Source organism: Passer domesticus, chromosome 31, assembly GCF_036417665.1.
Source record: "Passer domesticus isolate bPasDom1 chromosome 31, bPasDom1.hap1, whole genome shotgun sequence".
NCBI lineage: Eukaryota > Metazoa > Chordata > Aves > Passeriformes > Passeridae > Passer > Passer domesticus.
The window spans coordinates 2,812,331-2,825,773 of NC_087504.1; the positions used below are offsets into that span (position 1 = coordinate 2,812,331).

A 13,443-nucleotide genomic window follows, 5' to 3' on the forward strand; every position below is an offset into this window, starting at 1 on the left:
AATATTTAAAAGGGGATTAAAAAACCCAAAAAAAAAAGAGGCAAAACCACTCAAACCTGATCCATTTTCTCCCCTGTAACTTTGACCAAACCCTGTTTTTTTTTTATTGCAGCTCTGGCTCAATCCTCGCCCGGGGGTCTTCCCCCTCCTCAGCTCCTCCGGGGGGGTCGGATTTGGGTCGGGGGGCACCGAGGGGACCCCGGGAGGGGTCGGGGGGCACAGAGGGGACCCCGGGAGGGGTCGGGGGGCACCGAGGGGACCCCGGGAGGGGTCGGGGGGCACAGAGGGGATCCCGGGAGGGGTCGGGGGGCACGGAGGGGACCCCGGGAGGGGTCGGGGGGCAGCAAGGGGACCCCCGGGAAGGGTCGGGGGGCACAGAGGGGACCCCGGGAGGGGTCGGGGGGCACGGAGGGGACCCCGGGAGGGGTCGGGGGGCACAGAGGGGACCCCGGGAAGGGTCGGGGGGCACCGAGGGGACCCCGCGCCCCCTCCCCCGGGGCTGCCCCGGCCCCGCGGTTTCTTGAGGAGGGTGCAAAGCCCGAGGCTGGGAGGGGCGGGGGTCGCGGGGGGGCTCAGGGCTGCAGCCAGGAGCGGAGGTGCCCCTCGGCCAGGGCGATGCCCAGCATGGTGCCCGCGCCCAGCAGGAACCCCGCGTTCTGCAGCGCCAGGCGCCTCCAGGTGCCCTCGCCGGAGCCGCGCAGCGCCTCGGGGAGCTGGGGGAGAGCGGGGGGGCTCCGTGAGACCCCCCGGGGACCCCCAATCCCCATGTGAGACCCCCGGACACCGCCAGACCTCCAGACCTCCCGTGAGACCCCCGGGGACCCCCAATCCCCATGTGAGACCCCCGGACACCGCCCCATGGACACCCCCAAATCCCCAGACCTCCCATGAGACCCCCGGACACAGACAGACCCCCCCCCCGGACACCCCCAGACGCCCCGGACACCCTCAAACCCCCCAGACACCCCTGAGACCCCTGGACACCTCCCCCCAGACCGGCCGTGAGACCCCTGGATACCCCCAAACCCCCCGTGTGACCCCCCCGGGACACCCTTAAACCCCTTGTGAGACCCCCCAGACATCCCCAAACCCCTTGTGAGACCCCCAAACCCCCCCAGACCCCCCGTGTGACCCCTTGGACACCCCCAAACCCCTTGTGAGAACCCCCGGGACACCCCCAGACCTTCCCGGACACCCCCAGACCCCCCGTGTCACCCCCCAAACCCCTTGTGAGACCCCCCAGATGCCCCCAAACCCCTGGTGAGACTCCCGGGACACACCCAGACCCCCCGTGGGACCCCCCGTGAGACACCCCCAAACGCCTTGTGAGACCCCCGGACACCCCCAGACACCCCCAAACCCTTTGTGAGACCCCCTGATACCCCAAAACCCCCCTTGAGACCCCCGGACATCCCCCAGACCCCCCTTGAGACACCCCCAAACGCCCTGTGAGTCCCCCCAAACCCCCCCAGACACCCCCAAACCCCCCAGACCCCCCCTCACCATGTCGGCCAGGGCCACGTAGAGGAAGATGCCGGCGGTGGCGGTGAGGAGCCAGGGGGCGAGGGGGGTCCCGCTGTGAGCCAGGGCCACCCCCGCCGCCGCCCCCAGGGCGGAGAGCAGCGCCGAGAGCAGATTGAGGAGCAGGAGGGAGCGCGGGGCCGTGCCCGCCCGCAGCAGCACCGCCACGTCACCTGCGGGGGGCACGGGGGGCTGGGGGGGTGCCCGCCTCGGGGGGCTCGGGGTGTGCCCGCCTCGGGGGGCTCGGGGGGCTGGGGGATGTCCCCGGCTCCGGAGTGTCCCGGGCTCGGGGGGCTCGGGGGGCTGGGGGTGTCCCGGGCTCGGGGGGCTCGGGGGGCTCGGGGGTGTCCCCGGCTCCGGAGTGTCCCGGGCTCGGGGGGTTCGGGGGGTTCGGGGGGTTCGGGGGTGTCCCCGGCTCGGGGGGCTCGGGGGTGTCCCCAGCTCGAGGGTGTCCCCGGCTCGGGGGGCTCGGGGGTGTGCCCGGCTCGGGGGTGTCCGGGGCTCGGGGGTGTCCCCAGCTCGGGGGAGGGGGCAGAGCCTCACCGAGCTCGTGGGGCAGCTCGTGGCAGAGCACGGCCAGCGCTGTGCTGAGCCCGCTGGAGAGGCTGTGAGAGAAGGCGGCTCCTGCGGGGAGGGAGAGGGTTCCTCGTCCGCTGTGCCCCTGTCCCCGTCCCCGGATCACCGGGAAGCCCTTGGCCCTTTGTCACCCTGTCCCGATGCACCCCTGTCCCCCCTGTCCCCAACATCCTTCTGTCGCTGAGGAAACCTTTCCCCTGTCCTTGTGCACCTCTCCTCCCTCCATCTCCATCCCCATTACCCCTCCCGTCCCCATTCCCATCTCCATTCCCGTCCCGGTCCCCGTTCCCGTTCCCGTTCCTGCTCCCAAACCCGTTCCCGTCCCCATTGCCGTTCCCATCTCCGTCCCCGCTCCCATCCCCGTCCCCGTTCCCATCCCCGTCCCCGTTCCCGTTCCCATCCCCGTCCCCGTTCCCGTTCCCGTTCCCGTCCCCGTTCCCGTTCCCATCCCCGTCCCCGTTCCCGTTCCCGTTCCCGTCCCCGTTCCCGTTCCCATCCCCGTCCCCATCCCCGTCCCCGTCCCCGCTCCCGTTCCCATCCCCGTCCCCGTTCCCGTTCCCCGTTCCCGTCCCGCTGCCGTCCCGCTCCGCACCGATGGCCAGCCCGTCGGTCAGGTTGTGCACGCCGTCCCCCAGCACCACCATCCACGCGATGTCGGCGGCGCCGGGCCCGGGGGGCAGCGCGGGGCCGTGGGAGTGTCCGTGGGGGGGGTCCCCGGGGGGGCTCCCGGGGGGTCCCCGGGGGTCTCAGCTCCGGCTCCGCCTCCGGCGCCGTCAGGAGCCGCAGCTCGGTCCCTGCGGCGGGACGGACACGCCGGCTCCGGTGGGTACCGGGGGCTCCGGGCCCGGGGGCTCCGGGGGGGGCTGCGGGGGGGTCGTACCTGCCGGTGACGGTGCCGGGACCCCCCGCGGGGGTCTCTCCATGGGGGCGTCCCTGGGGAGAAGGGAGGCGCTGTGAGCGGAGCTGGCCCCGGTGGCGGCGCCGCGCCCGCCCGGTGCCCGCCGCTCGTTCTCCCGTTCTCCCGTTCTCCCGCTCTCACCGTGGCCTTCCGCCGGCGCCGCAGCATCCCCAGGAGCAGCTCCAGCACGAAGAGCAGGTAGATGCCCCCCCAGCACCGCCAGCCCCTGCAGCACGGCGGGGCTCGGCTCCCCCGGAGCCTCCGGGTGCCTCCCCTGCGCCTGCACACCGGGACGCGGCGGCTCAGGGCACCGGGAGCCCGCGGCGTGCCCGGTGCCAGCCCCGCGGCGGGAGGGACCTACGTGCGGCCAGAGGTGCAGCAGGGCGTCCCCGCAGAGCGTCCCCACGGCCAGGGCCACCAGGAAGGCGAGGAGCGAGCGGAAGGAGCCGCGGGCCCGCAGCGGGAGCAGCAGCACGGCCAGCGCGGACGGGAGGCTCACGGAGAGCACGGCCAGCAGCGCCCAGCCCAGCGCTGCGGGCACCGTCAGCGGCACGGCCCCACCGGGGCACCGGGAGGGCGCGCGGGGAGGTGGGGAGGGGGGCACCGGGGTGGGGAACTCAGGGATGGGGGCACCGGGGTGGGAATGGGGAACCCAGGGTGGGGAATTCAGGGATGGGGAATTCAGGGATGGGAACTCAGGGATGGGGGATTTGGGGATGGAGATCCCAGGGTGGGGAATTCAGGGCTGGGGACTCAGGGATGGGGGAATGGGGACCCCAGGATGAGGAATTCAGGGATGGGGAACCCAGGGATGGGAATGGGGACCCCAGGATGGGAAACTCGGGAATGGAATGGGACTCAGGAATGGGGAATTCAGGGATGGGGAATTCAGAGATGGGGAATTCAGGAATGGGGACCCCAGGGATGAAGGAATTCAGGGATGGGGACTCAGGGATGGAGACCCCAGGGATGGGGAATTCAGGGATGGGGACTCAGGGATGGAGATCCCAGGGTGGGGAATTCAGGGATGGGGACTCAGGGATGGGGAACTCAGGATGAGGAATTCAGGGATGGGGACGCAAGGGTGGAGACCCCAGGCATGGGGGAATGGGGACCCCAGGATGGGGAACTCAGGGGTGGGGAACCCAGGACAGGGAACTCAGGAATGGGGACCCCAGGGATGGAGACCCCAGGGATGGGGGAATGGGGACCCCAGGATTGGGACCCCAGGATAGGGAATTCAGGGATGGGAGCTCAGGGATGTGGGGATGGGGGTCTCAGGGAGGTGGGGATGGGGACCCCGGGGTGGGGAACCCCAGGGATGGGAGAATGGGGAACCGAGGGACGGGAACCCCAGGAATGGGACCCCCAAGGATTTAGGGACAGAGACCCCAGGGATGGAGACCCCATGCTCAGGAATGGGGGGCCAGGGGGGCACAGGGCTCAAGTAGGGGGACACAGGGATGGGGGTGGGCAATGGGGACACCTTGGGGACGCAGGGACGGAGACCCCCACATCACAATGGGGACAGAGGACCTGCCTCGGGACACGGGGACCCCTGGGGACGCAGGACCCCGGGACCAGCTCGGGGACCCCAGGGTGCGGCTGCAGGGACGGGGGATCCGGGGCACGCGGGACGTGGGGCCGGGGGCCAGCTCGGAGCCCCGGGCTGGGGTTACCTGGCCACAGGGAGCCCCCCGGGGGGGGGCAGCGTCACCTCATCGCGGTGCCGGATGCAGACGCGGCTGTCGATCTGGTAGAGCAGCGCGGGGCACAGCAGCGTGAACTGCTCCGGGGTCAGCTGCGCCGCCGAGTCCAGCCCGAAATTCACCAGCAGCTGGCTCACGTTCAGGCACTGCGGGCGGGGGGGCGACGCTGGGGATGGGGGGGGGGGGGTCCCGGAGAGCAACCGGGGGGCAACCGGGGCTCCCCCGGGCTCCCGGACAGCGCGACCCCCCCGTCCCCACTCACATCGTGGTGCGGGTGGTCGCTGGAGTGCTCCAAGCCCAGCACCCTCCCCAGCAGGCTGAGGGTGGGCTGGTGCTGCCGGGGGACCCCCGCAGCCGCGGGGGGCTCGGCGGGCACCGGCTGGGGCCAGCTCGGCGTCTGCGAGGGCGGGGGGGCTGCGGGAAATCGGCGTGCTGAGCCCGGCCCAGCGCGGGGGTCGGGGGGGCATCCCCTCGGGGAGGAGACCCCCGGGGTACCTGGGGGGTCCGGCGGTGCTCGGAGCCGCGTCGGGGCCGTGCTCCCGCAGCGGGTGCCGGTGCCGGTGCTTGTCCTGCTGCACCTCCAGCAGGTCCAGGGTGGCTGCGTGGCCGTGGCCCAGCTCCTCGTGCTGGATCTGGACCACCTGCACCCTGCCCAGCCCCAGGCTGCCCAGCAGCCGCGCCAGCCCCTCGGAGGGCAGCGTCCCGTTGTGCCCGTACTGCCCGAAGAGCTGCCGCAGGTAGTAGCCGTGCTCCTGCGCCGCGTCCTCCGGGAGCAGCGCCGGGGTCCCCGCGGCCCCCGCGACCCCCGGCAGGAGCAGCCCCAGCACGGCCAGGAGGAGCGCGGGGGGGCTCATGGGGCCGGATCCCGCCTAAAGCTGGGGGACAGCGCGGGGTTGGGGTCACCCCGAAGCCCCCCCGGGGTTGGGGGGGGTCTCTCCGGGCTGCCCCCCGCTGTCACCGCGTGGGGAAAGCGACAGGCGGCACCAGGGTCACCGCACGGGACACGTGTGGCGGTGGCGGTGGCGCCTGGGGACACCCCCGGAGGGCGGGGGGGGGCTTGGGGGGGCTTTGGGGAGGGGGAAACGCGGCTGCTGCGCCCCCTCCCCACCGGGGGGTGGCGGGGTGGGAGCTGGGGGGTCACAGGGAGGGGACGCAGAGGGGGGACAGCGGGTGACCCTCGTCCTTGAGGCGAGGTTTTGCAACTGGCGCGGGTTTTGCGGGGAGTTAATGTTTCACCCAGAGGGAGATAAGACCCCCCGGTAGCCCCCAGCCCCCCCAGAGCACCGGGGGTGGGGTGGGGGGGGGGACACACGCGGGACAGGCCCCTGGCGCGCCCCCCCCGCTCCACGTGCGGCCCGGCCACGCCGCGGCACCGGGAAATCCCGGGATAATCCCGGGAGCCGCCGCCACCCCCGCTGTCGTGTCCCACGGGGGTCCCCACCCTCCCCGGACCCCCCCCCCCAGCCGGTACCGGAGCCCCCCCACCCCGTGCGACCCCCCGCGGGGGCGGTGCTGGCACCACCCGCGCCCCCTCCCGTGCCCACCCGAGCCCACCCGTGCCCACCTGAGCCGACGGGGACGCGCCCCCCGATGTCCCCTCGCTGTCCCCGAGCCCGTCCCGCGCCTGTCGCGCCGCACCGAGCGGGGGGGGGGCAAGGGTCACCCCGGAGCTGCTCCCAGCCGGCCCCGGTACCGGGAGGGGCCGCGGGGAGGGCCCTGGGGGCGGGGGGGGGGTCCGGGCAGAGCGGCTGAGGCGGGGGCACAGCTCGGTTCTTTATTAACCCCCCCCGAGTGGCGGGGGGACACACGGGATGGACCCCCCGGGACCCCCCGGGAACCGGAGCGGGGTCGGGACCGGCACCGGGTGGGGACACCGGGAGCCCTTTTCCCGTGGAGGGTTTGGGGAACCGGGGACGCCCCGGTACCGGGGGGGGGGTCCTGGGGGGTCCCGGGGGATTCCGGGGGGATTCCGAGGGGGGGGGACCGCGCAGAGCCGCCCCTCCCGGGACCCCCGGGCACCGGAGGAGGGTCCGGACCAGCCCCGGGGGGACACCGGGAGCCCTTTTCCCGTGGAGGGTTTGGGGAACCGGGGATCCCTCGGTACCGGGAGGGTCCCGGGGGGGGTCCCGGGGGGTTCCGAGGGGGGGGGGACCGGGCAGATCCGCCCCTCCCGGGACCCCCGAGCACCGGAGCGGGATCCGGACCAGCCCCGGGGGGGGGACACCGGGCACCCCCTCCTCGCCGCGGGTTGGGGGAACCGGGGACCCCCCGGTTGTGGCCGGGTACCGGGGATGTCCCGGGGTGTCCCGGGGTGTCCCGGGGGGTCCCGGGGGGGTCCCGGGGGGGTCCCGGCTATCTCTTGCCGCTCCGGCGCGTCTCCTTGCCGTTGCTGACGGGCCCGGGCTGGCTGCGGGTGCTGCGGCCGCTCGGGGGGTGTGCGCGGGGGGGGCCCCCCGGGCTCAGCCCGTTCCCGTTCTGGCTCTCGGGGGCTGCGGGGAACCGGGAGGTGAGGGGGGGGCACCGGGGGGCACCGGGGGGCACCGGGGGGGGTACCGGGAGGGGGGGGCGCGGTACCAACCTGCGGGGGCGGCGGGGGGGGCCCGGGGGGGGCTGCGGAGCCGGCGGGGTGGAGCTGTCGGGAGGGGCCTGGGGGGGGATGGAGACCCCCGGGAGTCACGGGTTGGGGGCTTGGGGGAAGTTTTGGGGGGATTTGGGGGGGTTTGAGGGATTTGGGGATTTTGGGGAGATTTCAGGGGGACTTGGGGGGTTTGGGGGGATTTCGGGGAAATTTGGGGGGATTTCAGGGGGATTTTGAGGGAAATTGAGGGGATTTTGGGGGGATTTGGGGAGATTTCAGGGGGGTTTGGGGGGATTTGGGGGAAATTTCAGGGGGATTTGGGGGGTTTGAGGGGGTTTGGGGGGGTTTCAGGGAAATTTGGGAGGATTTGGGGGAAATTTCAGGGGGGTTTGGGGGGATTTTGAGGGAAATTGAGGGGATTTTGGGGGGATTTGGGGAGATTTCAGGGAAATTTGGGGGGATTTGGGGGAGATTTCAGGGGGATTTGGGGGGTTTGAGGGGGTTTGGGGGGGGTTTCAGGGAAATTTGGGAGGATTTGGGGGAAATTTCAGGGGCATTTGGGAGGTTTGGGGAATTTGGGGGGAAATTTGGGGGGATTTCAGGGGGATTTGGGGGGTTTGGGGGATTTTGAGGGAAATTGAGGGGATTTTGGGGGGATTTGGGGAGATTTCAGGGAAATTTGGGGGGATTTGGGGGAAATTTCAGGGGGATTTGGGGGGTTTGAGGGGGTTTGGGGGGGTTTCAGGGAAATTTGGGAGGATTTGGGGGAAATTTCAGGGGTGTTTGGGAGGTTTGGGGGAATTTGAGGGAAATTTGGGGGGATTTGGGGGAAATTTCAGGGGGGTTTGGGGGGATTTCAAGGGAAATTGAGGGGATTTTGGGGGGATTTGGGGAGATTTCAGGGAAATTTGAGGGAAATTGTGGGAAAATTCAGGGGATTTTGGGGGGATTGGGGGGGTTTGGGGGGATTTTGGGGGAAATTGAAGGGATTTGAGGGAGATTTGGGGGTATTTTGGGGAAATTTGGGAGAAATTGGGGGAAATTTCAGGGAGATTTGGGGGGTTTGAGGGGGTTTGGGGGGATTTTGAGGGAAATTTGAGGGAAATTGGGGAAATTCCAGGGGGATTTGGGGGAAATTTTGGGGGGTTGTGGGAAATTTTGGGGGGATTTGGGGGAAATTTCAGGGGGTTTGGGGGGTTTGGGGGAATTTGAGGGAAATTGAGGGGATTTTGGGGAAATTAGAAGGAAATTGGAGGAAATTTCAGGGAGATTTGGGGGGATATTGGGAGAAATTGAGGGGATTTTGAGGGGATTTGGGGGGTTTGGGGGGATTTTGGGGAAATTGAGGGAAATTTCAGGGGGATTTGGGGGGTTGGGGGAATTTTGAGGGAAATTGAGGGGATTTTGGGGGAATTTGGGAGAAATTAGAAGGAAATTGGGAGAAATTTCAAGGGGGTTTGGGGGAATTTTGGGGGAAATTCGAGGGATTTGGGGGAAATTAGAGGAGATTTTGGGGAAATTTGGGGAGATTTCAGGGAAATTCAAGGGAAATTGGGGGAAGTTTCAAGGGGATTTGCAGGGTTTAGGGGGCTTGGGGGAAGTTCAAAGGAAATTGGGGGAATTTGGGATGGATTTGGGAAAAAAATTGGGGCAATTTGGGGGAAATTTGGGGGGATTTGGTGTAAATTCATGGGGGATTTTGGTAGGGATTTGGGGCAAATTTTTGGGGATTTGGGGTAAATTCATGGGGATTTGGGGCAAAATTTGAGGTAAATGTGTGGGGATTTGGGTCAAATTTATAGGAATTTGGGGTAAATTCGTGGGGATTTGGAGTGAATTAATGTGGATTTGGGGTAAATTTGTGCGGATTTGGGATAAATTTGTGGGAATTTGAGGTAAATTCATGGGGATTTGGGGTGAATTTATGAGGATTTGGGGTGAATTTATGGGGATTTGGGGTAAATTCGTGGGGATTTGGGGTAAATTAATGGGAATTTGGGGTAAATTTGGGGGAATTTGAGGTAAATTCATGGGGATTTGAGGTAAATTCATGGGAATTTGGGGTGAATTTGTGGGAATTTGAGGTAAATTCATGGGAATTTGGGGTGAATTCGTGGGAATTTGAGGTAAATTCATGGGAATTTGGGGTGAATTTGTGGGAATTTGAGGTAAATTCATGGGGATTTGAGGTAAATTTGTGGGGATTTGGGGTAAATTCGTGGGGATTTGGGGCAAAATTTGGGGTAAATTCATGGGGATTTGGGGTAAACTTGGGGTAAATTTGGGGCAATTTGAGGTAAATTCATGGGGATTTGGGGTAAATTTGTGGAAATTTGAGGTAAATTTGAGGTAAACTTGAGGTAAATTTGTGGGGATTTGAGGTAAATTCCTGGGGATTTGGGGTAAATATGTGGGGATTTGGGGTAAATTCATGGGGGTTTGTGGTAAATTCATGGGGATTTGGAGTACATTTGTGGGAATTTGAGGTAAATTTGAGGTAAATTTGTGGGGATTTGGGGTAAATTTGTGGGGATTTGAGGTAAATTTGAGATAAATTTGTGGGGATTTGGGGTAAATTTGTGGGAATTTGAGGTAAATTTGTGGGGATTTGGGGTAAATTTGTGGGAATTTGAGGTAAATTTGAGGTAAATTCCTGGGGATTTGGGGTAAATTTGTGGGAATTTGAGGTAAATTTGAGGTAAATTCCTGGGGATTTGAGGTAAATTTGAGGTAAATTTGTGGGGATTTGGGGTAAATTTGTGGAATTTGAGGTAAATTTGTGGGGATTTGGGGTAAATTTGTGGGAATTTGAGGTAAATTTGAGGTAAATTCCTGGGATTTGGGGTAAATTTGTGGGAATTTGAGGTAAATTTGAGGTAAATTTGTGGGGATTTGAGGTAAATTTGAGGTAAATTTGTGGGGATTTGGGGTAAATTTGTGGGAATTTGAGGTAAATTTGAGGTAAATTTGTGGGGATTTGGGGTAAATTTGTGGGGATTTGAGGTAAATTTGAGGGAAATTCGTGGGGATTTGGGGTAAATTTGTGGGAATTTGAGGTAAATTTGAGGTAAATTCATGGGATTTGGGGTAAATTGTGGGGATTTGAGGTAAATTTGAGGTAAATTTGTGGGGATTTGGGGTAAATTTGTGGGGATTTGAGGTAAATTTGAGGTAAATTTGTGGGGATTTGGGGTAAATTTGTGGGAATTTGAGGTAAATTTGAGGTAAATTTGTGGGGATTTGGGGTAAATTTGTGGGAATTTGAGGTAAATTTGTGGGGATTTGGGGTAAATTTGTGGGAATTTGAGGTAAATTTGAGGTAAATTCCTGGGGATTTGGGGTAAATTTGTGGGAATTTGAGGTAAATTTGAGGTAAATTGTGGGATTTGAGGTAAATTTGAGGTAAATTTGTGGGGATTTGGGGTAAATTTGTGGGAATTTGAGGTAAATTTGAGGTAAATTCATGGGGATTTGGGGTAAATTTGTGGGAATTTGAGGTAAATTTGAGGTAAATTCATGGGGATTTGGGGTAAATTTGTGGGGATTTGAGGTAAATTTGAGATAAAATTTGTGGGGATTTGGGGTAAATTTGTGGGAATTTGAGGTAAATTTGAGGTAAATTTGTGGGGATTTGGGGTAAATTTGTGGGGATTTGAGGTAAATTTGAGGTAAATTTGTGGGGATTTGGGGTAAATTTGTGGGGATTTGAGGTAAATTTGAGGTAAATTTGTGGGGATTTGGGGTGAATTCGTGTGAAACGGGGTGACCCCCGGCCTGGCCCGCACTCACCCCCTTGCCCTGGCCCTGCTGCGCCGCGTACTCGGGGTTGGGCTCGCTGAAGTTGGGCACCTCGGAGTAAACCATGCAGAACCTGCGGGCACAGCGCCCGTGGCCGGCGTGCCCCCAGCCCCAAAAACCCCAAAAACCCCCCAAAAAAAAACCCCAAAAAGCCCCTCCTCACTCTCCAATCTTCTGCAGATCCCCCCCTCGGCCGGTGTAGAGCGTCAGGCAGCCCTTGAAGACGGAGGCGTAGCTGAGGAGGAGGAGGGTGAGGAGCTCAGGGCCGCGTCCCCGGCTGTCCCCAAGTGTCCCCCAGTGTCCCCAAGGTCCCCAAGTGTCCCCGGTACCCCTTGGTGAGGCGGATGATGTCCCCGGGCTGGATGAGGTTGCCCACGTCGTCCCACACGGAGATGTTGATGCTGCCGGTCTTGTCGGCCACCTTGCACGTCCTGACCTCGTGGCCGTCCTTGGTCTTGGTCACCCGGCCTGGAGGGGACAGCGGGGGACAGCGGGGTCACAGGGGACCCCACGGGGCTCAGGGACAGCCCGGGGTGGCACTCACCGGTCTCCAGCACGATGAAGATGAGGTTGAGGTTCTTGAGGCCGGGCTTGACGTCCTTGACCAGCGTCTCGGAGCTCATGGTGGCACCTTGGGGACAGTGGTGGCACCTTGGGGACAGGGGGTGGCACCTTGGGGACAGGGAATGGCACCTTGGGGACAGGGAATGAAACCTCTGGGGGCAGGGAATGGCACCTTGGGGACAGTGGTGGCACCTTGGGGACATTGAGGGGCACCTTGGGGACAGGGAATGGCACTATGGGGACAGTGGTGGCACCTTGGGGACGGGGAATGAAACCTCTGGGGACAGGGAATGGCACCTTGGGGAGACCCAGGGGCATCTTGGGGACACAGAGTGGCACCTTGGGACAGTGGTAGCACCTTGGGGACAGGGAATGGAACCTTGGGGACAGGGAATGGCACCTTGGGGACACTGAGGGCACCTTGGGGGCAATGGTGGCACCTCGGGGACAGGGAATGGCACTATGGGGACAGTGGTGGCACCTTGGGGGCAATGATGGCACCTTGGGGACAGGGGTGGCACCTTGGGGACAATGATGGCACCTTGGGGACACCCAGGGGCACCTCGGGGACAGTGATGGCACCCTGGGGACAGTGATGGCACCTTGGGGACACCCAGGGGCACCTTGGGGACAGGGAATGGCATCTTGGGGACAGCCAGGGGCACCTCTGGGGATGGGGAATGGCACCTTGGGGACAATGGTGGCACCTTGGGGACACCCAGGGGCACCTCAGGGATGGGGAATGGGGCACCTTGGGGACAGCCAGGAGCACCTTGGGGACAGGGGTAGCACCTTGGGGACAACAGAGTGGCACCTTGGGGACAGTGGTGGCACCTTGGGGACAGTGATGGCACCTTGGGGACACCCAGGGGCACTAAGGGGACAGGGGTGGCACCTTGGGGACAGTGATGGAACCTTGGGGGCAGGGAATGGCACCTTGGGGACACAGAGTGGCATCCCTGGGGACGGGGAATGGCACCTTGGGGACATGGAGTGGCACCTCTGGGGAGAGGGAGGACATGTTGGGGACAGTGGTGGCACCTTGGGGACAGTGATGGGGCACCTTGGGGACAGGGAATGGCACTTGAGGGGCAGTGGGGACACAGAGTGGCACCTTGGGGACACTGAGGGCACCTCTGGGGACAGTGGTGGCACCCAGGGGACACCCAGTGACACCCCAGGCACACGGAGCGGCACCTTGGGGACAGCGGGGACCCGAGGGGACACCGGGGGGACACCGGGAATGGGGAGGGGGACAGCGGGGACCGAGGGGACACCGGGCACAGGGAGAGCTCCGGGGACCGGGGGGACACCGGCGGTGGCAGCCCCGGGACCGACCGGGATGGGACACCGGGACACCGGGGGTGGCCCACGGGGACATCGCTGCCGGCACGGCGACCGCGGGACGGGAGCACCGGGAACACCGGGAGCACCGGGAACGCCACCGGAGGAACGAGACACCGGGCACGGCAAGGCCAGGGCAGCACCGAGCGGGGCACGGAACAGCGCGAGCATCCCTGCGGGGCACCGGGACCGCCGGGACACCGGGAACGGAACGCGGGAACGGGGCTACGCACGGACGGCGCTCCGGGGCCACCGGGGCCGGGAGCAGGAGCGGGACAAGGAGCAGGACCGGGAGCAGAACCGGGGCCGGGGCCGGGAGCGGGGCCGCCCTCCCGCCCGTCCCGCCGCCAGGGGGCGCTCGCCCCTCCCGCCGCTCACCGGGCACGGCGCCGCCGCCGCCGCGGCCGCTCCCGGAAGTCCGCGAGCGCAGCCAATCAGAGCGCGGGGGGGAGCGT

General features: G+C 64.6%; 2 protein-coding genes across 2 annotated transcripts; both read right to left on the reverse strand.

Moving 5' to 3' along the window:
- Positions 1–364: 364 nt before the first annotated feature.
- On the reverse strand, positions 365–5,837 carry SLC39A5 (solute carrier family 39 member 5). The gene is made up of 10 exons (XM_064401002.1): positions 5,189–5,837; positions 4,967–5,118; positions 4,682–4,850; positions 3,307–3,538; positions 3,137–3,242; positions 2,978–3,030; positions 2,690–2,820; positions 2,065–2,145; positions 1,504–1,694; positions 365–713 (listed from the first exon to the last, which is right to left on the reverse strand). The coding sequence occupies exons 1-10, from the start codon at positions 5,556–5,558 to the stop codon at positions 573–575; spliced, it is 1,626 nt and encodes a 541-aa protein (XP_064257072.1). The 5' UTR covers positions 5,559–5,837; the 3' UTR covers positions 365–572.
- A 1,168-nt stretch (positions 5,838–7,005) lies between these two features.
- Positions 7,006–13,345, reverse strand: NABP2 (nucleic acid binding protein 2). Its single transcript, XM_064401287.1, has 7 exons — positions 13,222–13,345; positions 11,625–11,711; positions 11,410–11,548; positions 11,244–11,315; positions 11,072–11,153; positions 7,296–7,350; positions 7,006–7,208 (listed from the first exon to the last, which is right to left on the reverse strand). Exons 2-7 carry the CDS (start codon positions 11,701–11,703, stop codon positions 7,057–7,059), a joined length of 579 nt encoding a protein of 192 aa, XP_064257357.1. The 5' UTR covers positions 11,704–11,711; positions 13,222–13,345; the 3' UTR covers positions 7,006–7,056.
- Positions 13,346–13,443: the final 98 nt, after the last annotated feature.